The sequence below is a fragment of the Colletes gigas genome, unplaced genomic scaffold (genome assembly GCF_013123115.1).
Source record: "Colletes gigas isolate AHSC1104 unplaced genomic scaffold, ASM1312311v1 Colletes_gigas_Sc00027, whole genome shotgun sequence".
Taxonomy (NCBI): Eukaryota; Metazoa; Arthropoda; class Insecta; order Hymenoptera; family Colletidae; genus Colletes; species Colletes gigas.
In genome coordinates this window covers 655,347-680,233 of record NW_025106656.1, presented here as the reverse complement: position 1 = coordinate 680,233, position 24,887 = coordinate 655,347, and the positions used below count along the sequence as shown (strand labels likewise).

General features: G+C 38.1%; 4 protein-coding genes across 5 annotated transcripts; 2 read left to right on the top strand and 2 right to left on the bottom strand.

Annotated features, from left to right (window-relative positions):
* The first annotated feature begins 9,443 nt into the window (after positions 1 to 9,443).
* LOC122401750 (acetyl-coenzyme A transporter 1) lies at positions 9,444 to 13,359 on the top strand. Its single transcript, XM_043404088.1, has 9 exons — positions 9,444 to 9,535; positions 9,943 to 10,138; positions 10,218 to 10,507; positions 10,587 to 10,741; positions 10,809 to 11,002; positions 11,068 to 11,252; positions 11,332 to 11,449; positions 11,534 to 11,749; positions 12,157 to 13,359. The coding sequence occupies exons 1-9, from the start codon at positions 9,513 to 9,515 to the stop codon at positions 12,334 to 12,336; spliced, it is 1,557 nt and encodes a 518-aa protein (XP_043260023.1). The 5' UTR covers positions 9,444 to 9,512; the 3' UTR covers positions 12,337 to 13,359.
* Positions 13,360 to 13,685: 326 nt separating this feature from the next.
* LOC122401749 lies at positions 13,686 to 14,306 on the bottom strand. Its single transcript, XM_043404087.1, has 2 exons — positions 14,166 to 14,306; positions 13,686 to 13,895 (listed from the first exon to the last, which is right to left on the bottom strand). Exons 1-2 carry the CDS (start codon positions 14,304 to 14,306, stop codon positions 13,686 to 13,688), a joined length of 351 nt encoding a protein of 116 aa, XP_043260022.1.
* Positions 14,307 to 14,948: 642 nt separating this feature from the next.
* LOC122401748 (cationic amino acid transporter 4) lies at positions 14,949 to 20,281 on the bottom strand. The gene is made up of 9 exons (XM_043404086.1): positions 20,159 to 20,281; positions 19,800 to 19,950; positions 19,307 to 19,555; positions 18,857 to 19,192; positions 18,479 to 18,725; positions 17,856 to 18,255; positions 17,469 to 17,697; positions 17,244 to 17,405; positions 14,949 to 17,025 (listed from the first exon to the last, which is right to left on the bottom strand). The coding sequence occupies exons 2-9, from the start codon at positions 19,939 to 19,941 to the stop codon at positions 16,844 to 16,846; spliced, it is 1,947 nt and encodes a 648-aa protein (XP_043260021.1). The 5' UTR covers positions 19,942 to 19,950; positions 20,159 to 20,281; the 3' UTR covers positions 14,949 to 16,843.
* Positions 20,282 to 20,952: 671 nt separating this feature from the next.
* Positions 20,953 to 24,860, top strand: LOC122401693 (ATP-dependent RNA helicase DDX42). Of its 2 annotated transcripts, none has more exons than XM_043403986.1 (10): positions 20,953 to 21,029; positions 21,583 to 21,814; positions 21,898 to 22,170; positions 22,255 to 22,795; positions 22,951 to 23,179; positions 23,393 to 23,667; positions 23,772 to 23,922; positions 24,005 to 24,339; positions 24,411 to 24,539; positions 24,614 to 24,860. In XM_043403986.1, the coding sequence occupies exons 2-10, from the start codon at positions 21,600 to 21,602 to the stop codon at positions 24,788 to 24,790; spliced, it is 2,325 nt and encodes a 774-aa protein (XP_043259921.1). In that variant the 5' UTR covers positions 20,953 to 21,029; positions 21,583 to 21,599; the 3' UTR covers positions 24,791 to 24,860. The 2 variants fall into 2 exon arrangements, with proteins under 2 accessions (XP_043259921.1, XP_043259920.1); XM_043403985.1 differs by having other exon boundaries at positions 20,959 to 21,147; positions 21,586 to 21,814.
* The last annotated feature ends 27 nt before the right edge of the window (positions 24,861 to 24,887 follow it).

Sequence of the window (24,887 nt, the reverse complement as noted above, 5' to 3'; positions counted from 1 at the left end):
ACATGAAGGACATATTCACGCATGCGCACTCATATTACACTTAACAAATCAGAATGAACAACATGCGACACCTGGTTAGCGTCACATGTACTAGTGTCTTTCCAAGAGCCTGGTTAACTTTTCGAAGTAGCGGTTACTTATGGATTCCAGTACCACATACGAGGTATATGAGTAGTTTTACACCAGTGTGGCCAAATTTGGCATAATTGAATGCATCGAAAACGACAGTAGTAACGACGAACATATCCTATCGTATGAACCGTGTGTATGTGAGATCAAATTAGTTTTTCTGTGCTTATTTACGCACGTACGTATGCCATTAACACGAATGCGTCTAAATGGCTCAATAAATTTCAATGAAACTTCACATTTAACTTTTACATTCTCGTTTCAAGGTCTGATTCGATTTTGAGCGTAATCATCCCACGGATAATGATGATTATACGTCTTTAGTTTTTTAACTATGCCGATACATACACATTATTTGTAAAAATATTTTAAAACGTTCTATATAAATCTTAAGACTATATCTATTTTATCGGCGGCCAAGTTAGGTCTATCTTATCGACCTGAATAATCTTCTACAATAGTGAATGTATTTCATTAAAATTTATTTATGAAGCATATAATCTCATTAAAGCATACAAAGAAGTATTAAATAAAGACCGGTAGGAAGTATTTTTCGACGAAATTGAAAAATTTCAAATCATTCTGAAAAAATTATATTCGGTTGCGACGGTCAATAACAATTATTTTTGGTGAATAGACATACCCCTAAATTTCTACGAACTTTCGAAAAAAAAATTCAGGAAGGTGTGAAATTTTTCGACAAAATTACAAAATTTCACATCGATTTAAAAAAATTATTTTTGGTTGCAGGAGTCAATTACAATCAGTTTTGATCAATAGGCATAACCTTGAATTAGAAACAATAATCGCAATACTAAAAACAATCGCGGTCAAATTCATATTATTATATTCACAACGCGAGTAATATTGATATTTCGAAACGCTACTACAAACCACGATTACTGTTTACACGCAACTCTAACTTGGAAAATCAAACGCGAAAAATATTCCTCGTTTGCAATTCTAACATTAAACATAAAATATCTATATTAGTCGCAACATTATCCTAGAAGCAAACGCGATCATTTGTATTTCGCAACACTAATGCAAACCGCGATTTGTTCAAAAAAGCTGATCGTTGTGATACAAGTACCATCTGAAAAACTACAACAACTACACCAAATACTACTACTACAATTACAGACGAATACAGTGACATTAGTAGTAACATAGAATGATTTTCCATCTTCATCCGAAGATGAAGATGAAGAGCCATTTGATGCAGCCCACTCTTGAGACAGTTTGTCAGGGCCTCTTCGACTCATCGAGTCTTTTCTTTCTTCGGCGGTCCTGCCGAAGCCTGAAACTTAAGCTTAGGCTCGAGATTCCGTGCAATACACAGTCCTCTAACGATTCTAGGAATTGTTGTCGGAATAAGTGTGGAGAAACTCGAGCGGGACGGGCGTTTCGAGGGGGGCCTACCACGACCGCGAACGCGAAGAGCGACTGCAAAACCGCGCGATTTCAAGAATCGAAAGTAAAATCAAAACAAACGGTACAATCCGTTTGGATCGACTAACGTTTCGACTCTCAGAATCGAACTACAGGTGCAGAACTGCCACGCGAAAACGCGGCTACCCGAAAAAAGACTGTGGACAGCCCAGCCCTGACCCTACCTACTTAGGTTTAATACACACATACCAGAAAGTAAGTTACCTACCTACCTAACCCTATATTTAAAAAATTGCAAAACTCATTCTTACAAACAAATACTCCACGGTTCTCTCACAAAATGTTCGGGCACGACCTAAACTAGAGAGGAAGCCCCGGGGTTCCCCCGATACCCGAACATTGCAAATATTCACACTCTAAGGTACGTACCAAACCCTGAAATCAACTGATATAGGCTAGTGGCCATTGCGTATTTCTATTAAATGTATATATTATATTATTTTCATTTAATAGAATTTTCGATACAATATGTTATTGCACAAATGATCATAATCGATTTGCATTCTGCGTTTAAGATCAAAGAGCTAACTGTCGTTTATATTTCATTAAATATGTTGTACCATGATCATCTTGAAATAGAATTTTTATTGTAAATTATAATTCACTTTTAAAACGACGCAATTCCACAGCCTAACCACACACACACACATGTGGAAATTGCGTCGTGCACGATACACTAGCGCAATATCAATTGCACATATACATTGTTAGAAATTTTTATAACCTATATCATCGTGCTCATTGCCTTCGCTCACGTAAGTTGCACCTGGGCACTTGGGTGAGCTTTGGCAATGAACACTGAAAGATATCCTGAAAATCCTGAACTAGAAAAAATGATTATTGTAAATACTAGCGTATAACGACATAATATTTATATATTCTTTCTTATTTTATTTCTTTCACTGGACTTTCTGCTTGTAATAAATGAAGAGCAACAATTTGATATACATTAATAATGAAATATATTATTAGCAAAGAAAATTATTCTGAATAATGTTGAATTATTTAAGAGGAAAGACTTTAATCAAAACTTTACAATAAAATAATTTACTTTGAAAATTTAAGGATAATTATTCAAGCAAACTAATTAAAATATTCAACCCTCGAGCAATTCTGTCGTCAAAGCCTATTTTTTAAACATGCAAATACATAGTACATAAAGCTTGACTCAAGAATTTACCCGTCGCGAAATGATTTCTTGTACATGAATTGAAACATTATACTTTTCAATACGTAAGGAAAGACTTTGGTATTTTGGATACAAAGTCATGAAATTATATTTTTAAATGCGAGACATGAACAATAGAAAAAACAATTAATATTCAAAATTATATATTCAATCATCTATATTATAGTGAATGTAATTAATTTAGTAAAATAATATATCATAGTTTATCATATTGAAAACTTCGGGGTACAAGAAAACCCTAGCTTGAACTAAATAATAAAAAAGTACAAGTTATTACTCACGGGTATAATTCATACCCGCGGTCACTGTATTCGTCAAAAATTGCACGTATACAACTGGTCACCCGCGCCGATTAGGTCCTTTTTGTCCTACGACGTGATTGGGGACCAGAGGAATAAAAATTGGCATGCAACTCACCAACTGTAGAATGTAAGCACCCGGATAATGAGGTTGGCTAGTAGGAGTCATCAGCGAAGTCAGTAACGTAGTCAGTAGTGAAGTTATCTAAGAGGTTCTCTGGATCTGTAAGTAGGTAAGTAGGTAGGTACGTTCATGGGATGTCAGGGCCCTATAAAAAGAAACAGGAAATATAACACCCTATTTGTTCAATTATAGAGATATTAATTTTAATAAAAACACTTCTGCTAGTATTGAAAATGTAATGTAGCATAATTTGAAACAAACAATTTTTTTCTAAACGTACTCGGAAAAAAATACAAAGATACTTACATTCTTTGCTCGTAGGCATCACCAAATTGTACTTCTGCTCAATGATGAACTGACTCTATTATCTTGATTTATAAAACAAAGAGAGCTCCTGTGCTCTGAACAAAATTCACCAGAAAGCTATACACACTGACACGAATTCCGCGTGCCGACCGTTTTCCCCGCGATCATCAAAATTTCTAAAAAAAAAACTGAGATTAGAAATAAGAAATAATTAAGTAATCACACAGATCTGTCTATTGATCGATTTAGTATTAAATTTAAACAATGATGAGATGTCAGGATCCTTTAGAAGGAAAGAGTAAATGTTTTTACGAAAGGTTTCTACCGTATTTGAAAACTTGATGGCAAATTTAGATCAAACAATTTTTTTTAAGTGCACTCGGAACAAAATACGAAGAATACTTACATTTTTCGCACGTGAGCATCGCCAAATACTCATTTTCGTATAGATACAGGTTTCTTGTCGAAACGTGTTCACAAACTCTCAAAGCATTATGGCGTCGCGTCTATTTCGTGACCGTAGCTTGACCGCAGTTGAGAGTCTCATGTGGTTGAATTGTAATTACGGGCTCTTACAGAAATAAAACACAAATTTGTTAATATGCACTTATTAATATTGTATAATTGCATCGATGGAGAATAACGAAGAGAATAGAAATGGTCAAAAATAAAAAATACGTACCTAATTAGACGCGAAGCTGTGAACGCACTTCTCACACCACTTTCCAGACGAAGAATGACGAACAGGATTGGACACGATCTCGCGCGAGGAGTGGGGAGTGGGGTGAGGGAGTCACGTAGTCCGTCTCGACTCTTGATGTGTATCTTCGAAAGAAAGGTTAAACCTTATATCTCGAAGAACTGAAAATAAATAAAATTAAGACATGTTGTAAATAAAATTAATATAAAAAGATATGAAACAAACAATTAATTAATGATTTATAATCTTTATACTCCTGTGACGTCACAATGAGCAGCATCCGACTTTCGATTATTCGATAGATTCAATAGTGTCTCTTAAAGATGAAATATCGATATACATAGGGAACTCATTTTATCGAAATATGTACTAATTAATATGTAAATATATTCATTTTTAATTGAAATTTTAATAAATGCTTTTCATATAAATTGAGTGAACGCAACAACAATAGACAAATAATATGTATAAAATATACAAATATATTAATTTTTCACGATGTTTTTCTTTTACGTCATAGGACTCCCACTGAATACTGTTCCTGTCTGTTACTCGTCTGTACCTATTTCTAGTGTATTCTATAATATTCTTTAAAAATAATTTTATTCTTACCATTGTTAGCATTCCTAAGCCAAGGATAATGATGCGATACGTTTCTTATCTTTTAAAAGCTCGGTCAGGTTGTGTTTACATTCTCGGACGCCGGCCTCTCGACTTCACCTTGGAGATGGACTCATGAATTCCTGATCTGCGTGACACTAACACTGTTGATTTATGCGTCTATACTATGCATTGTCTGTGCCCTTAATCCCTGTGTTACGAAAAAATATCGCGTTCGGCGTCTACTTCACACTTCGTTTATGCCTGTAGAAGACTTTTTACCAAACTGCGTCAAGTTCAATGTTATCGACACCGCGTCAAAGAAGGTTGGACATCTAGTGAGAATTAAAATAAATATCTTTAGAAAATTTAGTAGAAACAAAAGAAACTTTTATATGAAAAACTGATTGAAATTTAGATTCAAAGTTAATACTTACGCATTATATGGTTATAATTAATATATTTTAATTGATCTAGTTATATATGCAACCAATAACAGATCGATATTAGATGAGCCAATGACAGCTTCTCATTGTGACGTCACAGGAGTATAAAGATTATAAATCATTAATTAATTGTTTGTTTCATATCTTTTTATATTAATTTTATTTACATCATGTCTTAATTTTATTTATTTTCAGTTCTTCGAGATATAAGGTTTAACCTTTCTTTCGAAGATACACATCAAGAGTCGAGACGGACTACGTGACTCCCTCACCCCACTCCTCACTCCTCGCGCGAGATCGTGTCCAATCCTGTTCGTCATTCTTCGTCTGGAAAGTGGTGTGAGAAGTGCGTTCACAGCTTCGCGTCTAATTAGGTACGTATTTTTTATTTTTGACCATTTCTATTCTCTTCGTTATTCTCCATCGATGCAATTATACAATATTAATAAGTGCATATTAACAAATTTGTGTTTTATTTCTGTAAGAGCCCGTAATTACAATTCAAACACGGGACGCTCAACTACGGTCAAACGTATTTTTCATTTTTAATCGGTTCTCTTCTTTTCGTCATTATCCATCGATGCATTTATCCAATATTAATAAGTGTCTGTTAACAAATTCGTGTTTTATTTCTGTGTCAGCTCGTAATTACAATTCAACCACATGAGACTCGCAACTGCAGTCACGCTACGGTCACGAAATAGACGCGACGCCATAATGCTTTGAGAGTTTGTGAACACGTTCCGACAAAAAACCTGTATCTATACGAATAAGAGTATTTGGCGATGTCCACGTGCGAAAAATGTAAGTATTCTTCGTATTTTGTTCCGAGTGCACTTAAAAAAAATTGTTTGATCTTTTGCCATCAAGTTTTCAAATACGGTAGAAACCTTTCGTAAAAACATTTACTCTTTCCTTCTAAAGGATCCTGGCATCTCATCATCGTACTTGTGGATCCAGAGAAACTCGACGATGATCTCGCTGCTGACCTTGATGCTGACTTCGTTTCTAACGTCGCTGATGACTTCGCTGATGACTCCTACTAGGCAACATCGTCGCCCGGGTGCTTGAATTCTACAGTTGGTGAGTCGCATGCTATTTTGTTTCCTCTGGCCCCCAACCATGTTGTAGGATGAAATATCCGAATCAACACGGGTGACCAGTTGTATCCTTGGTATTTTTGACGAGTTAAGTGACCGCGGGTATGAAAAATACCCATGAGTTATATTTTTTTAGTGCAGGCTAGGGTCTTCTTGCACTCGCGTTTTTTAATGTTATCAATAAATATTACACAATATGATTATTACACAATTTTGATAAAATATATGAAATATGTTTATTATCTTTATATGAATTAAATAATTGAGTAGAATATGAATTGATATAATGTGAAAACATTATATTAATCGTATGATTGAGTAAAATATCTTACATCATTAATATAATTATTAAATATTAGTTTTATTAATTAATACATCATATGATGTATTTTATGTGCAAGAAGGCGTTTCGCGACTGGTCGATTTTCAACTCAAAGGAACATGCATGTTAATTTTATTTTTTTTTAAATTTACTTTGACGACAGAATCGACCAAGGTTAATTGAATATTTTGAATAATAATTTAACAAATTTATTTCAATTTGCAAAGTAAATTATTTTATCATGAAATCTTTATTAAAGTCTTACATTTTGAACAATTAAATTTCAGTCACAAATTTTTCTTGAATAATAATATCTTTCAATATTAACGTACTCTGTTGTTGATATATTACATATAACAAGTCGAGTCATTTTAACTGAGAATAGATACCGTTTAGTTAATTATTAATAACCAGTTGTTTTAGTCAGGATTTTCAGGATACTTTCCCGTGTTCGTTGCCTAAGTTCATGCACATGCCCAAGTGTTATTTGCACGAGCGAAGGCAACGGGGCACGATGACTTAGTTTGTAACATTTATAATAATAATTTATCTGTGCGACTGGCAATGCTAGTGTCTCGTGCACGATGTACTGTCCACATATGTGTGTTTGTGGTTAGGTTGTGGAAGTGCATCGTATCAAAAGTTCATCACAATTCAGATACAGAATTTTTTGACATTAGATTCATAACAATCACAATAATAATATTAAACTTATAGTTATTATTTACTTGGCAATTATTCGTATTGCATACACGTCGATAATATTGTAAAATACATAATGAATTAGCTTTTCAATCTTATATAATAATATATGTATAGAGTATATTTTAATAAAGACTATATCAGATATATTAAAATGTTTTACATAAATAATAAAAGTACGCAATGGGAACTAGCTTTGTCAGTCCACTGCAAAAACTGGTACGTACACAATTAGAGTATGAATGAGGTTGTGTCCGTGTGTCGGAGGAACCCCGGGGAGTCCTCTCTAGTTTAGGTCGCGCCCGGACATTGAGAATGAGAACCGTGGAGTGTTTGTTTGAGAGACTGAGTTTTGCATTTTTTTAAATATAGGGTTAGGTAGGTAGGTAACTTATTCTCTGGTGTGTGTGTGTTTAAACCTAAGTAGGTAGGGTCAGGGCAGGACTGTCCACATTAGTAATTCGGGTAGGCGCGTTTTCGCGTGGCAGTTCTGTTCCTGTAGTTACGATTTCGAGAGTAGAAATCTTGATGATTCAAACGGTGCACTTGTGCTGTTTATTTCGGCTTTATTTTCGACTCCTCGAATCGCGCGACTCTTAAAGTCGCTCTCTCGCGCTCGCTGTCGGGATTAGGTCCCTTTCGAAACGTTCGTCCCGCTTGAGATTCACCACGTATGCTCTTGCAACAATTCGTATATTGTTGGAAGACTACGTATTGCACAAAATCTTGAGCCCGGTCTTTCGTAAGTTTCAGGCATCGGCAGGACCGCCGAAGAAAGAAAAGACTCGATGAGTCGAAGAGGCCCTGACAAACTGTCTCAAGAGTGGGCTACAACAAATGGCTCTTCATCTTCATCTTCGGATGTAGTTGTAGTTTTTCAGATGGTACTTGTATCACAACGATCAGCTTTTTTGAACAAATCGCGGTTTGCCTTAGTGTTGCGAAATACAAATGATCGCATTTGCTTCTAGGATAGTGTTGCGACTAATATAGATATTTTATGTTTAATGTTAGAATTGCGAACGAGGAATATGTTTCGCGTTTGATTTTCCAGGTTAGAGTTGCGTGTAAACAGTAATCGTGGTTTGTAATAGCGTTGCGAAATATCAATACTACTCGCGTTGTGAATATAAGAATATGAATTTGATCGCAATTGTTTTTAGTGTTGCGATTATTTTTCGCGTTTACTTTCCAGGGTAGTGTTAATTATCAATCGCGACTTAATTCTGGTGGCCAAATTTTCAGTTGCATCCGGTAATCGATTGATTATACCAATGGAATTAATCGATTGTTACCCATCTCTGGTCCGTACGGCCACAGACCAGTTATATGTGTAGACCTTACATCCAGTGATTTGTTTGGCCCATTTTAGTCCCATGGTTTCTCAACTGACCGTCATCCATGAATAGAGGACGCTAAAATCACCTTCGTATGGTCAGGTCGATATGGCAGTCAAATTGGGCCGTGAAAGTCCATAAGGGCGTAGGTTCTACTCTTATACCTTGTCTATGGTCTAACTACTCGGTCAATAAGGGAGATCGAACTAAACAGCCGGCAAAATAGATATACTCTGACCTTAATCTTTCGTAAGATTTATGCCGGTGCCCAACAGAAACTGCCCCTCGTTACATGAAAATGGTAATGGGACTTTAGAACTCTAGAAAAATAGGCTGAAGAAATACATTGGATGTAACATTTACTGGTATACCTTGTCTGCGCCAGTATTACATATAGATACAGACGTCTCTGGTACGAACGAACCATGCCGAGTGAAAGGCAGTAAAGCTATGAGAGTCCGATTTTGCATTAGATAGACGAAGACGCATAAATGGTATGTACTCTTTCTATCAAGTAAAAAATCAGACTCTCGCGGTTTTAGTGTTTCTTGTTCAGCATTGAGTTTGCTGTTCTATAGAGATCAGTGGTGTCGCCACATAAGCAGTCTGTGATAGGCGCACTATTTTTGCGTCTCTATAAAATCGATAGTTTAGTAGCGGTAGTTCACACGTGACTTCAAGACTGAAAAAGATAAACTATAACTGACGTGTCCTTAATGCGAAACAACGTGGCAAATCTAAACTATTGCAAGGTTATCTATATGGTTCCTGAAAGGACGGAAGCAGAACAATTCTGAATTTTCCGAATGTTGTCCAGCAATTGTAGTTTGTAATATACATTTGAAAATCTTTACTTTTCATCTTAATATTATTTTTAAGTTTCGTACGTAAAACGTTTTGTTAACAGTATTAAGGTTATATATTGGTAATGACCACGTCAATGTTGATACCTCTGTCAACATAAATAATTCATTTTGTATACGTGCAAGTGATTCTTTCTTTGAGAAATGACTGTGTCATTTGATCGAAGAGTTTACGTTCAGTATATTTGGGAGTAGCCTACTGATAACTACAGTCTAACTCATGAAACGCATAGTATTGATACTAGAAGTAAATGTGAATAAATTCGGAAGTTGATGCGCGCGTGAGAGGAACATCTGTTCCGTCGAAAGTCGGTTCGTAAAGTGTATGAAATTGTGGTTTGTCATATTTATCGTTCTTCATGGGTCTGAGAAGAAAAATGGTAAAGGATGACGGCGTGGAGGATGGGATTCACGAATTCAATCACATACAAGAACATTCTGATTTACGAGGAGATGAGAAAAACATCGCCATTCTTTTATTTCTGTACCTGTTACAAGGTATACCATTAGGTTTATGCGGTTCTATTCCAATGTTACTGCAGAATAGAAATGTTTCGTATCGTCAACAGGTAATATACATAACTTATGTTACAGTCGTTTAAGGAACAAATATAGCAGAATGTTATATAACCATTATTTTACTATTAGGCTGAATTTAGTATTGTTCATTGGCCTTTCTCGTTGAAACTTTTTTGGGCACCGATAGTAGACTCTGTGTTTTCCCAAAGATTTGGAAGACGGAAAACATGGTTAATTCCTACTCAATATTTAATGGGTTTCTTCATGCTCCTTTTATCCAGTCACATAGATCGTTGGTTAGGCGATGAAAGTAAACAGCCCAACATAGAAATGTTAACTATATTATTTTTTTCTTTAAACGTTCTTGCTGCAACTCAAGATATTGTAGTAGATGGTTGGGCACTCACGATGTTAAAAAGGTATAACTTCAATCTGGTGATTAGTTTATACAGTCTAATATAATGTTTCTAAAATCATATATTTCCTTTCCGTATCAAGGTGTAATGTGGGTTATGCATCAACTTGTAATAGCGTAGGACAAAGTGCTGGTTATTTTATTGGCTATGTTCTTTTTATGGCATTAGAATCTCCTGAATTTTGCAACAGTTATTTAAGAAGCACTCCTTCCAGTGAGGGCATATTAACTTTACCTGGTAAGCAGTTTTATACTGTAATCTATGTAAAGAATTAACAGTTAAAGCTTGTTATTTATTCCTATAGAATTTCTTTACTTTTGGGGTTGGGTATTTATAATAACAACCACTTTGGTGTCCTTATTCAAACATGAGGATTCAAAAAAAACACATAAAGGTGAAGAATTAAATACAGACGTCAAACACGCGTACAAATTACTTTGGAACATTGTCAAGTTACCATCTATAAAAACGATTATTCTATTCCAGTTAACTGCTAAGGTTAGAACATATATAACAATGAATATTATAGTTATTAGCTTTGAAATAATATTGTGTTACCACAGATAGGATTTTCTGCTTGTGACGCAGTAACTGGTTTGAAACTAGTAGAAGCTGGTATACCGAAAGAAAAGTTTGCTCTTATGGCTGTGCCTATGATACCAATACAGATTTTATTACCATTAGTAATCTCAAAGTACACAGTTGGTCCAAAACCTATGGATGTGTACGTGGCAGCAATGCCCTATAGGTGAATAAAAAATGCGTATAAAACACAATATTTTGTTTCTTAACTAGTGTTTCATAAGCATTTGTAATTAATTATACAGATTAGCTTATGGACTGGTAGCAGCATTTTTGGTTTGGGTGACACCATATGTAATGATGAATGGACAAATTCCAGCCTACTACTTTGTAGTTTTAATAGCTTTATATTTGTTACATCAGGTAAATTGGGTACAATAATAGTAGTAGTTCAAAAATGGGACTGACGAATTAGAGAGGAACTCAGGTTACTTTTCCTTGTCTTAGGTTTTTACAAACAGCATGTTTGTGGCGTCAATGGCGTTCTTCGCAAAAATTAGCGATCCCGCTGTCGGTGGTACTTACATGACATTGCTGAACACCTTATATAATCTCGGTGGTAACTGGCCAGCAACGGCAGCTCTTTGGTTCGTCGATCCATTGACGTATCGACAATGCAGCACCGATCTCTCGAACGACTGTAGCACAATTTCAAAAAAAGAGGTTGGTGGGCATGTTATTCGTATAATGACTTAGGTTCGTTACCAATAATATTTGTTCGTGCATCGAGCTTGCAGGAGGTCCCTCCAATTTAAAGATCGCCAATATATTAAAATGATATTTTCGTTTGTATAAGTAATATTATTTTATTCCTGTTTATTGGTACATAAAGCAATATTATTGCGTTTCGTCCCGAATCTGCTAGTTGGATCAGATCATGTCTTCGTGTTGTTTTCTTTTTTTTTTGTAAATTTGAAACTCCGTTAGTCCGTCTTATGATAGGGCCTGAATTTGTATATGTCAGGCCTGTGCTGTGTTTCGCGTAATGATTCTAAGCTCGATCGACGAATGTATACAGTATTTAATTAACCGGTAGTTGTTTACTGTTATGTAACAATTTCCATTTTCAGCTCTGCGCGAGCACGCACAATGGCGTTTGTAATATGCAGCTTGACGGGTATTACATAGAGAGTATTTTATGCTTAATCATAGGGTTGGCTTGGCTCAGGTGGGGTCAACGAAAAATCGAGATCTTACAAGCAAGGCCAATGTCTGCTTGGAAAGTAATCCTTTCGAAGCAAAATAGATAACATTATTGAATCAATGTTACAACTTGTTGACACGGTATCTGTAAATACTGTACTGTTCGTGTGCCGGCTGTGTGTCCAAGTGTTCCAATCTTTTTTAAATTGAACATTCATTTTTTCAACGAATAACATTCGAATACATGAAAAATATTAGTTACAGCGATGTAATATTTGATGAATATTCGATGCCCAATTTGTTACGAAGGTTTACGCGAGATTCTTTTATATTTGGCACAATACTACTGTTGAGCAAGTACTGCGTACATTTTAAAATTATCGGGAGTACAGCGCGTTTAAAAACGTCATATCGTTTGGATCGCGGCACGATTCCATCTTTTGTATGTATATATTGTATCGATATGTTACGCATAATAAAAGCTAGGCGATTTTTTTATGCGAACTACGAGCGTTATTCTTCCATGCCGGGTTGCTAAAAGAAAAATAGACTCAGACACGATGATACGAAGTATTAAGAGAGCTAGTAATTTTGGGTCTGAACCCCATGACGATGAAACGGCGAAGGTTTAGATAACAAACTCGTGATCTTCCAGCGTAGCTAGAAAAATAAGATGAATTCCATTTTTAAGGACTGAGAAGACAGTATAACGCGGGGTTCGCTACTTACGGACTACTTCGCACCATATGAAGTAGTGGGAGAAGTAACGAGTGTTTCTATCGTCTTCTTCCACCACTACGCACGGTACGAGGTAGCGAAGGCCCCGACGTCATGTTGCTTTCCCCCTCTTCTCAAAAATAAGATTAACTTATTTTTCTGGTTAAGCTGGTCCAGTCAGTGATGGGGACACTTACCTTATATCAAACGTCGAAACTCGGAGGAACACTCATTGTTATCCTTCCATGAAGGTTAGTGAAATTTTTGTTACGATGTAATATATGTAATATATCGCACTGGTTTATATTTAACGATACTTACTATTGGTCTTGGTTGGTTAAAACATTACATTTGCGATTGTTTGCAGTACTTGTAAGTCTGTATGTATAAGTACATGATGTTAATAAAAGTTTTCCATACGAAGAACCTCGTTGTCTCACCTTGTGTGTTTTCCACGTTTCTTCGCGACGCGTTTATCGGGCCGTGACACACGCGTTCAGGATTGATTAAAAAAAAAAGAAAATTGTTCAATTATCTGTACATGGCAACCAATAATTTTATTCCATTTACTAACTCATCGCAAAAGGTACCGGAAAGAAAGGTCGATATCTACTGTATGCACTTAAGTATTATCTACCATTTCCACTTAAATACATCTTAAAAGCAAGTATTTACGAGACAGGATTCGTCGTTTGGGCGTCGTTCGTTACATACATATATAGTTTTATCCACTCGTATTTTATCCACAACAGCTCGGTTGCAAATCAACTTGACGATCTTCCTTGTAATTCGTTGCTCTTTTCTTCGGGTGCTTCATTCCCGGATGCACGGATTCGTGATTGGTAGTTGAAATACTTTCGGTCGATTGCGGGGATGAGGAATTTGTGTTGTTGGCTGTCGGGGGTCGTTCTACGTTCGTGTTGTACTCTTGCGGTAGTTTTTGTTCTACCTGTTCGAAATACACAGTCACACAATAGATTTATACATAATAAATTCCACTTGAAATTTTGGCACTTCTTACAAATACATCGATAGAAAGATCAATATCTTCAGTGTAAAAATCGTAGTACTCTCGATAGAAACGAAATAAAGAGATGATTTTTTAAAAATTAAAATTAACATACAGATTGTTATAGAATAAGCACAAAATAGAAAGAATATGATCATATGATTATGATATGAAAAAAAATATATGAAAAACAGAAAGTAAAGTAATTACGGTTGTGGTTGGTGCCGCGTTCATGTCCATGTCAGGGTGCGGTTTACAGAGCAGGGATATCAATTGTACTTTTTGAGACTCGATACTCCGTACAGAAACGAAGCTGAATATTGTCGCGATCAGAATTACTCGTACGAACATATTGGAAACTTGCGCGTATTTGGCGTTTGATTTTAGAGATCCTTCTAAAGCTTTGAACTGCAAGTCCCACCTTTTTATCCGGATTAATACCTTCACATTCGCTCGTAAATCTTTGTCATTTTGCATTATTAACGACTCTTACGTCGAACTTTATTTAACAATCGGTACCTCGAGTATCAAGAACTTAAAAATCGTGTTTCCAAGCAATGTTATTGCGATATATCATTCGAGGGAGTTATTTTCTGTTTTAGAAAAGTATAATCGTTCGTTATCCGGTTTCGTGCGTTGAAAGTAAACGTTATAAAAAATTATGCAGCGTAAAAATTAGGGTGAAGTTATGCTGTGTAAAATCAGAAAAACTATAATCTCACAGATAATTTGGTGTTTGAACAAAGCGTTGCTCGAATCGCAAATTATAAAGTCATGTATCAGCAAGTACAAAACAGTATTTAATATTCGTAAAAGATTTTATTTCTAAAAATAAGTCACGGTAGATTTTTCGTTGACGAAGAGTGATCGTAAAATGAACGTAATATCGTTTCCAATTCGTAAACGTTTTATATTAGAAGATATATAGTACAGTACACAGACAATAATTTTGGTACCAATATTATGCGCAATCGGTCGTTGCAGCTGGTCGTACTTTTGCTCGGAAACGTCGAGCAAAACGCTTGTGCGGATCACGCGTTCGCTGTTTACGAGAGTCGATTTTGTACATAAGTATGTATAATATATTTATACGAGCATTATAACGTAATCTACTGTACATTAAGCGTCATGAACTGCGCGTACGTTCCAGAAAGTTCAGAGTACATAAATACATATACAAATCTTCTACGGTTCGTGCGCCCTGCGAATTGTACGCAATGAAATTTGAACGTTGACCTCGAAGAGAATATTCAAGCGTCGTTTCGAACGTATCGTCTTGTCTTTCGTACGTACGCAACGATTCGATCGAATTATCCTTTTCGTACGCTCTCTATACTATAGGGTGAATCACTTAAAACGGGCTACTCGAGAGAACATACTACGTCGATGACTTAAGCGATTCACTCTGTATAATATATCCTCGAACGGCTAAATTCTGGCTTTAAACCTTTGTACGACGTGGTTACGGTTTCGCTACGATCTTCTATATCTAATTGTAAATAACGTCTACGGCACTTCGACGGTAGTAATCTTTACGATAACAATACGTACATATATACTTTCTTACGTAACACCGATTATATTTATCTGTTACTGTAACAGATCCTTGTTGGATCTGCTGAGCGGAGGACCGTAAAGATGATACGTGTACTTACAGTCAGTCCCGTATGTTTGTGTCTTTGCGTATTTTCAGAAACAACGTACTGAAATCAAACAATGTACAGTCAAAATTGTTCGTCACGTATCCTTAACGTCGAAGCAATCGCGAATAAATTGGTGGATTAGGAACGGTTGATCCCAGAGGTGTTCTTACATTGCGAAACAAATCGAATCGGGTTTCTACGCTTAAACGGGTCCAACGACGTAAACGAAACGAATTTCTTCCAATCTAAAATGACACAGGCAAGTTCGTGTATCGACGATGATTTACGCCACTGGGCAATCCATGTGCTTAGCAAATCCGTGTATAGGTAACCTTAAGCTTAATGCCCGTCGTGTAACAGGCGAATCTATTGTCATCTTTTTAGATTCATATATTTTACTGTATAATTAGTCTATCCGTTCCCAAGGCACCATGTTTCAATCCTTGTAGCAGAACGTTAAAATTTACTAAAAGAGACAGTCGCTCGGCCTCCCTTTTAAAAATCTGGTCTTTCGTTAAAAATACGCGTTTCTTCTTCTATCCTCTTCCTTTTTTTTTTATCTTTTGATTTGAACATTATACCCCAGTAAATGTTTACATATGTACTTGGCGGTTGAATGCATACATTTTATCTGCGAGTTCTTTTCCACCTTGCGAGTATTTCGAATCTTCGAATTCAAAGTTGTCGAACTTTTACTTAAACCAGAATTGCAGGTCGATCAGGAATCAGATTATAATGTAATACTTTCTCTTAAAGTCGTTTCAATCCTACCGTTGTACTATATTACCGGGTGAACCTCGTATTTTTTCATTTACCTATGAAACGCGCAACCGACGCGCGTCTGTAAAACAAAGAAAATGCGTAAATTTGTGCGTAATAAAATATAAAGAAGACTCTTTTCAGCTAACGTTCGGAGACTTCAAATCAATATCTACCGAAAAGCAGTCAAAATAAGTACTAAAACACAGTCTTGTCTGTTCTGATATCTCACTAACGTTCAGCCGCTTAACCTTTCAGGGCAGAAGGTTTCAGAGGGATACGATTAATTCGTTTCAGCATTTTACGTAACTTCGGTATGTACAAATGTTTGTCGACCTTTTACTCTTTGTTTCGAATCGGCATTTATGAGCCTCGACAAAGAGAACGATGGTCGTATATTGTTCAGTTTCTCTACAAATAACGATGCACTTACATCCAGCGACGATCAGCGTGTGTTTTTATACAATTTTTACGAACCCTACGCTCCTAGTGAACGAAATCGTCGTCGTTCAAAATCGGTACTTTATCGCTTTTCTGATTTACGCGCAACGTGGCGCCCCATTTCGCGCCTCTTCCTGCTTCCGAGGTCGCCATTAGAATCGAATACGAATTTGGACTGGTAGATTCTTTGCTGTAGTGAATCCCGTACAAAAAGTATATCAACATTCCTGCAACACACGAACAGTATTTATGTATTTTATTTGTGCAACTTAATCCAGCGTTTCTTTACTCTCGTTTTCGGTGACATTTCTTTTTAAACGATCCCACCAGCGTTATATTGTTATTTTCTTCCCTTATCGTCCTAAATACTACGCGTAGGAAAATGGTGGATAATTTTCAATATACGCGGCTGTGTAATATTGGTTAAATGACATAATGGACTCACCGACTATCATCCACACGAGGAATCGAAGCCAAGTTAGAAGCGACAGGTGGAACATTAGTCCCACGTTGAACAGAATACTCAGCGCCGGTATCAGAGGTACCATAGGCACTCGAAATTTACCAGTAGGAGGATTTTGTTGATGCGCACCGATCACGAGCAAACCTACAGGGATCATCGATCAGCATCACAACGAATTTCACGTCAAACGAAAAGAAGGTTACGTACATCCAATCAACAACAAAACAACGTTCGCCACAACGAAATAGTCCCACCACGCCGGAGAGCAATACGTTTGCGATATCAACATCAACAAAGGACACAGAGAAACACAGCCAGCTGTGTAGATCATCACGAGAATGGCTACCGCTCTTCCAGGTTCGCAAGTGACCACAAAGTTGGCGAGCCAGGCGTATCGTGCTTTCAATTTGCCAGTGCCTTCGCTCAGATCTAAAAGCTACAAGAAAAAACAGAGTACTGAGGAAGGCAACCACTTGGTGAGCTAGCATTGCATCGTTGGATATGGTTTGACAGTCGTCTGTCAATTTTTCATGTCACGATTATGATATTAAAATATGTAACAACTGGATATCTAGCTGTATGTAATCGAATTACCTCGGACTCTGCAGACGTGACGCTATTGCAATCGCTATTGGAATCTGCACTCTCTGTGGGAGGTGATGCCAAACTGCTCGGAGTACCGGCGTTCGATGGCGGAGGTGTGATCTTTTCAGGTCGGTATCTCAAGATAATCACGCTGGCCGAAACGATTGTGTAGGCCAGGAAAGTACCGATCGACATGAATTCGACCAGATGCTGGAGATCGAAGAGCAAGGCGATCGCTGCGCTGACGGATCCGCTGATGGCCAGGTTAAGGACTGGAACTTGTGTGCGTTCGCTCACGTGACCCAGGAAGCCAAACAGCAATCCGTCGTTCGCCATGGCGTACATAGTTCGCGGCAGAGAGAACAGGGATCCGAAAAGAGTCGTTGTCATTCCGCACAAGGCTCCCACGCTATAAATATTAATTGTGCTCATTGCTTCTTTCAATATGTCCAGTTAGGGACAGTGTTCCGTTGAATCGATAGCTTTGTATAATAATATTTTCACATGTGAGTTATGTATACTTGTGAAACTGTGCAACGATCGTTCATTTATCAGTTTTTAAGAATTTTCTAGCTCCTAGGGTAATTTTGTAACATTTTATAACATGTACAATTTTGAAACGTTTTACTAACCTTATCACATATTTGGCCCACGATACTCCCCTCGATGAGAAAGCTTCAGGAAGAGCTGCCGTTGGATTGATGTTGTAATACGGCACGACTAACGTTAAAGCTGCTCCAACCAGCACGTACCCAATGGTAACAATCGCCATCGAGAGTAGCGTTGCTCGCGGTATGCTGTACCCAGGATCGCGCGCCTCTTCGCCGGAAGTTGCGATCGAGTCGAAGCCCACGAAAGCATAGAAGCACGTTGCGGCACCTATTCGTATGGAGCATAATAAAACCATTAAGGATAGTCATTTGCTGTAAAACTGCAAGCAAACGTATAGATTGTTTACAAAAGTATGCAACGATGGGTACAACCTTTTGGCGTAATCGCAAAAAGTATACCTGCCAGTACGCCGCCGAAACCAAACGGTAGGAAACCTCCGTTCTCGTTGCTCCAATTCGAAACCTTCGCGTAAGAAATTCCCAAACCGATCACCAGTCCCATCACGGCTAAATTCACGATAGTCAACAGAGAATTAACCGTGGCTGAACATTTAACGCCCAGTGCAAGCAGCATGGCGTACGCCAGGCATAAACCAGCGGCTAGAAAATCTGGGAAATGTCCTAGCGGTTCTCCCATAGTGTAGCCGTGCATCATGTGTTGGGTGTAATTACTGATCGACCCTCCTACCAAGGAATCCACGTATCCGCTCCAGGCTCTGGCCACCGATGCAGCCCCTGTTCGCAAGCACGACGGTTAAACAAAAGAACAACGTTCAAAACTAACCATTTTTAAAAAACATTTATTTGGGGTATTTAGACGAGAGAGACTTTTACTGAAAAAAACTTTACCGATCATATGCTCCAGTATGATGTTCCAGCCGATTACAAAAGCCCAGAATTCACCGACGGAAATGTACGTGTAAACGTAAGCGCTGCCAGCTTTGGGCACCCGCGCTCCAAATTCCGCGTAACAAAGTGCCGCTAACAGGGAAGCCACGCCAGCGAACAGAAAGCTCAAAATCACACCAGGACCAGCCGTGTTCCGTGCCACCGCTCCCGTTAAAACGTATATACCAGCGCCGACCATATGACCCACACCTGAAAGGTAAACGTGCTTTTGCCATTGCCGAAGATCGTAAGAACGATATCGCGATGATTTCGCATTTACGTTCGATATAAGATAGGAATGGCTCGCCGGAACGGAATGTTATGAGACGCGCGTGCAATTAACATTTTTCCGGCACAGAAAGGACCTTATCGCGAACGGACGCGATACCGCGAGAACGCAGTCAGTGGTGTGTCCTTACGACTGGAATAACACGAGAAAAAAGCACACGCTTACCGAGCAACGTGATGTCGAACGTGGAAAGGCATCTCTTCATTGGCGTTTCGAGTAAATCACCTTGAAGCTTTTTGGTGCGATTCATTTTGGTACCCAAGCCGGATATGACGTGTCCTAAGATCATCCGGCGAACCGATGGCATTTTGACCTCCTGCAATATGTTTCTATTAGCGTGTCTCTTACCATTATCGGTACCTCCACGAATTTCGGTGTACTTTAAAGATCTCGTGTATCTTCAACTTTGGAGGAATTAATGAAACGAAGCATCATAAATCACAACGATCGTACCGATTAGGAACACTCGAGGCGAAGAGTATGTTCGATAAATCGTAACGTTTGGAAATTGTAATGGTACTTACGTAGTCCGGTCTACAGGTTCGAATCGAAGAATAGTAGTCGGATATTAGCGACAATATTCGGAACTGTGACGAACGAAATCACGACGGACGCTGAAACGTACGGAGAAGTCGCATGGCGCCTTCGCTACCACGCAGGCTCGGATATTCGATCGATTCAGCTGTAATAGAACTATTTATGTCACTCAGTCTGAACAGCATGAATGAAGAAGTTTTCTCTTAATCGGCATTCCTTCGATATTAAACACGCTCCAATATTAAACGTGCTATATTTTCTTCCACTTCTGACATTTCTGATCGACGTGCGAAAACTTAATTTCTTTAACACACTCTTGTTTACGTATTCCCCATTTATTTGTTAAGCTTCCTGATGTTAACACGTTTACTGTATAATCTATGGATGGTCTATTTAATAGCACTACGCTAAGACCTGTATACGAGTCATAGACTATGAATGTGTTAATTTCGCCAGTCCTAATAATTCTATATTTTACAATATTTTGCAATAAGTTCGATACGGTAGAATTTTCTCTGAAATATATTTAATATTGCCTAAGTGAAAAGACGAAATAATGTGGCTCGCATGATATTTAACAACTTTGATAATATCCATAATATATTTTTTTTAAATTGTCTTCTAAATTGTATTAAAATTTGGAAGAAATAATTGACTTCCAAGTCATTTTATTATAAACAATGAAATCCAAGATGTTCAGAAAAAGATGGTCTCTACCCTATAGATATATCCAGAATAACTCCGCATGGAGGCAGCACCGCCTAAGTTGTTGCAGAATGTACTTTACCGTTCGATATTAAGGATTTTGGAGTGGCATTTTGTTAAGTATAAGACGAATTCTTGGGACGATATTATTGTGTAAGATACTATTCGACCCACGTAATCGCCCTAAAATATCGGCCAAAAAGTGATACAGTGTTTATGTGTGAGGCATACGTATTTCGACATTATAAAACCGGACTAGTGTGTCACAAAGGTGTTCTAACCTCTTTTTCTGTGTCGGGATAAAAACAATAAATATTTATCAATGAAAATTTGTCCTTAATGCTGTTAAAACGATGTCGCCTACAAATTAGCTAAAACGCTATCTCTCTGCTGATACTATGTCCATTATTTTAATAGTCACAAATGATAAATACATGGTTTCCTAGTCAATCTTTTATTTTACTTGTTTGTATATTGATCTAAAGGTTCATCAATAATGTATTTACTTGATATTCGATTCTGTGGCTAAAAATAAACAATACTTTTTCTTAGCTGATGTAAAGTATACAAGAATTACACAGTTGCACTTGAAAGCAGTGCATTCCAAAGTGACTTAGATTATAGGATTTTCTTTTGAATCCAGTTTTTATAAAAAAAAGAGCAACATTAGGGTGTTCGAGCAATCTTTAATATAACCACGTTTTAGCAGATAATAAGGAAAATATGAGTTATCATCGTGGAGGTGGTAACAAGCCAAAAGGCTTTGGATTTGCTGGCTTTCAAATGTCTAGCACAAAAAGAAGCGGTTCTAATATACCACCGCCTCCTCCAAATTCTACATTAAGTAAACAAGGGTATCACACTATGAACTCTATTACCGAGAATGCCTTATCTGCATGTTGGGGCATGCCAAAGAAACGTAGCAAAACTGAAGAAGAGTAAGCATAAATTTTGAACAAATCAAGAAGAGTAAAGGTGTACATAGAACAGCTATAAATACAGTTGAAATATATAAACTTAGGTACTTTGAGGATGATGATGACACTCCAGCATCTTCCCTGGAATATATCCCAGCCCCTGGATCTCCTACTTACGAGCTAATGAAAAAGTCGACTCCTAAAGCAGATAGCGACAGCGAAGAAGATCCTTTGGATGCCTTCATGGCTGGTATAGATGCAGAAGTGAAAAGGAATACTTACGAAGCTCAACTAGCCGAAGACGAGCGCAAAGAAGATAAGTCTAAAGGATTTAGGGCCGACATTGACGGAGAAGACGACGAAGAGAGTTACTACAGGTAAGATCCGTTAATTGTATTTTCCAGTTTGGGGAAATTCAAAAGGAAGGAATGGAGAAACATGGGGGTTGTTTATCTAACAAGGTATATGGAGGAGAACCCAACTGCTGGTTTACAACAAGAAGAATCCGATCAGGAAATCGAGTACGATGAAGACGGAAACCCTATAGCACCACCAAAAAAGAAAGAAATCGATCCACTTCCTCCAATCGATCACAGCGAAATACAATACGAATCGTTCGAGAAAAATTTTTATAACGTTCACGAAGAAATCGCTAATTTAAATAAAGAACAAATCGACGATTTGAGAAATACTTTGGGAATCAAAGTGTCGGGTCCATCTCCACCGAACCCGGTTACCAGTTTCGGTCATTTTGGTTTCGACGATGCGTTAATAAAAGCCATCAGAAAAAACGAATACACCCAACCCACCCCTATTCAAGCTCAAGCTGTGCCTGCCGCGTTGAGTGGCAGGGACATAATAGGTATAGCAAAGACTGGTAGCGGTAAAACAGCGGCCTTTATTTGGCCAATGTTGGTTCACATTATGGATCAACGAGAACTAAAGGCTGGTGATGGACCCATTGGTCTGATTTTGGCTCCAACAAGAGAATTATCTCAGCAGGTATTTTACTTTGAGATAGTTGAGGATTTGCACGGTTTATTACGGCGAAACGTTATCGGGTCTTTCGAAGATTTAATTAGCGTTATAACGGAGTTACTGAACGCTCATGCGTTCAAGATCATGAAGCGTTTCATAGGTATACATGGTATTTGTAGATCTATCAAGAAGCACGAAAGTTTGGGAAAGTTTACAATATTCAAGTGTGTTGTTGTTACGGTGGTGGCAGTAAATGGGAACAGAGTAAAGCGTTGGAAGGAGGGGCAGAAATTGTAGTTGCAACGCCGGGTAGAATGATAGATTTGGTTAAAATGAAGGCAACGAACTTGAGCAGAGTAACGTTTCTCGTGTTGGACGAAGCCGATAGAATGTTCGACATGGGTTTCGGTAAGAAAGAGACGATACTTTTTTGAACTAGATGAAAAATTTGATACACACTAGCAGACACGTTAAAAGCTGCATACTTACCGTGGAAAACGATTTTTTTTCTTTAACGGCAACAAGCCTTTCTTTATCGATTATACACTGTCGTCGAGAAATAGTATTCCCTTCTATTAATAATGTTTTCACTTTGCTTGTTACCGCTCTACTTGTTTTTAGAGCCGCAAGTACGTTCTATATGCAATCACGTGAGGTCGGACAGGCAAACATTGTTGTTCAGTGCAACTTTCAAAAAGAGGGTGGAAAAGCTTGCGAGGGACGTTTTAACGGATCCTGTTAGAATAGTTCAGGGGGACGTCGGTGAAGCGAACGCTGACGTCACCCAGCACGTGACAGTCTTCAACAATAATCCAACCGGAAAATGGACTTGGTTGTTACAAAATTTGGTCGAGTTTTTAAGCGCTGGTAGTCTGCTGATCTTCGTAACCAAAAAGGTTGGAAATCGCCATCGAACGGATTTTAGATACCGCACGTCGTCGATAAACGATAGACGAGTAATCGTTTTTTTTTTTAAACGTCCCACGTTTTTCTACCACAGCTCAATGCGGAAGAACTCGCGAACAATCTTAAATTGAAAGAATTCGATGTTTTGCTCTTGCACGGTGACATGGACCAAGTCGAAAGGAACAAAGTAATAACGGCATTCAAGAGGAAGGATGTCAGTACCTTGGTTGCCACCGACGTCGCCGGTAAATATAGAGCGATTCTAGAAAACTGGGTCGAATTCTAGTCTTACTACTGTAGAGTTAAAACAAATGTTCTTTCGAACAGCTCGGGGTTTGGACATTCCACATATCAAAACTGTCGTCAATTACGACGTCGCGCGAGATATAGATACCCACACACACAGGATAGGTAGAACTGGACGTGCCGGAGAGAAGGGTACCGCGTATACCCTCGTGACGGAGAAAGACAAAGAATTTGCCGGGCATCTGGTTCGAAACTTGGAAGGAGCGAATCAGGAGGTACCAAAGAGTTTGCTAGATTTGGCGATGCAAAGTTCCTGGTTCCGAAAATCGAGATTCAAAGGAGGAAAAGGGAAAAGTTTAAACGTCGGAGGGGCTGGGCTTGGTTTTAGGGGACGGCCGGAAGTCTCTTCGACCTCGGTATTTATTCGTTAGAATTTTCTCTATTAAGCGTTAGAACACGTGTTCCGAATTCTTTCGTATAATTTTAGAGTGGCAGTACTTCGTCACAGGGGTCGAAAGACATAAGCGAAGTCGTGAAGAAATTGGAGAGACACGGGCCAGGCAGCGATCGGTTGTCCGCGATGAAAGCCGCGTTCCGTAGTCAGTATAATTCTCAGGTTAGTTCAGTTCTGTAACGACGCGCGCCGAGTTAAATTACAGGTGGCAAATATGGGCGAGTATCTGGTTTCAGTTCCGGGCATCGTCGGATCATACGTGGGAACAAACTATTACGCCTCCTTCTGTGATAATGCCTCCACCTCCCCCCATGCCGCCTAAACCAAATACGGAGCCACCGCGGAATCAGGATAACCAAGCCTCAAACATCGCAAGGGAAAAGAAAAGAGTGAGAAAGAGTCGATGGGAATAATCCAGCGACTGCGAACTTGCGATTATTTTGTGTATATTATTATACAGCGATGATATGCAATGGATCGACGATGCCGAATTGTTTTATATTATAATAA

Excerpts from the sequence above, each read along its gene's own strand:
- LOC122401750 (XM_043404088.1), top strand. The coding sequence starts at position 9,513 with ATGTTGTCCAGCAATTGTAGTTT. Across the intron at positions 11,253-11,331 it reads GTGGCAGCAATGCCCTATAG|ATTAGCTTATGGACTGGTAG; the intron begins GTGAATAAAAAA and ends TTAATTATACAG. Across the intron at positions 11,450-11,533 it reads CTTTATATTTGTTACATCAG|GTTTTTACAAACAGCATGTT; the intron begins GTAAATTGGGTA and ends TCCTTGTCTTAG.
- LOC122401749 (XM_043404087.1), bottom strand. The coding sequence starts at position 14,306 with ATGTTCGTACGAGTAATTCTGATCGCGACAATATTCAGCTTCGTTTCT. Across the intron at positions 13,896-14,165 it reads ACGCGGCACCAACCACAACC|GTAGAACAAAAACTACCGCA; the intron begins GTAATTACTTTA and ends TATTTCGAACAG.
- LOC122401748 (XM_043404086.1), bottom strand. The coding sequence starts at position 19,941 with ATGCCATCGGTTCGCCGGATGATCTTAGGACACGTCATATCCGGCTTG. Across the intron at positions 19,556-19,799 it reads GTTCGACATCACGTTGCTCG|GTGTGGGTCATATGGTCGGC; the intron begins GTAAGCGTGTGC and ends TTTACCTTTCAG. Across the intron at positions 17,026-17,243 it reads CCTCGTGTGGATGATAGTCG|GAATGTTGATATACTTTTTG; the intron begins GTGAGTCCATTA and ends CGTGTGTTGCAG.
- LOC122401693 (XM_043403985.1), top strand. The coding sequence starts at position 21,093 with ATGTGTGAGGCATACGTATTTCGACATTATAAAACCGGACTAGTGTGT. Across the intron at positions 21,148-21,585 it reads CGGACTAGTGTGTCACAAAG|ATAATAAGGAAAATATGAGT; the intron begins GTGTTCTAACCT and ends ACGTTTTAGCAG. Across the intron at positions 23,668-23,771 it reads TGATCTTCGTAACCAAAAAG|CTCAATGCGGAAGAACTCGC; the intron begins GTTGGAAATCGC and ends TTTCTACCACAG.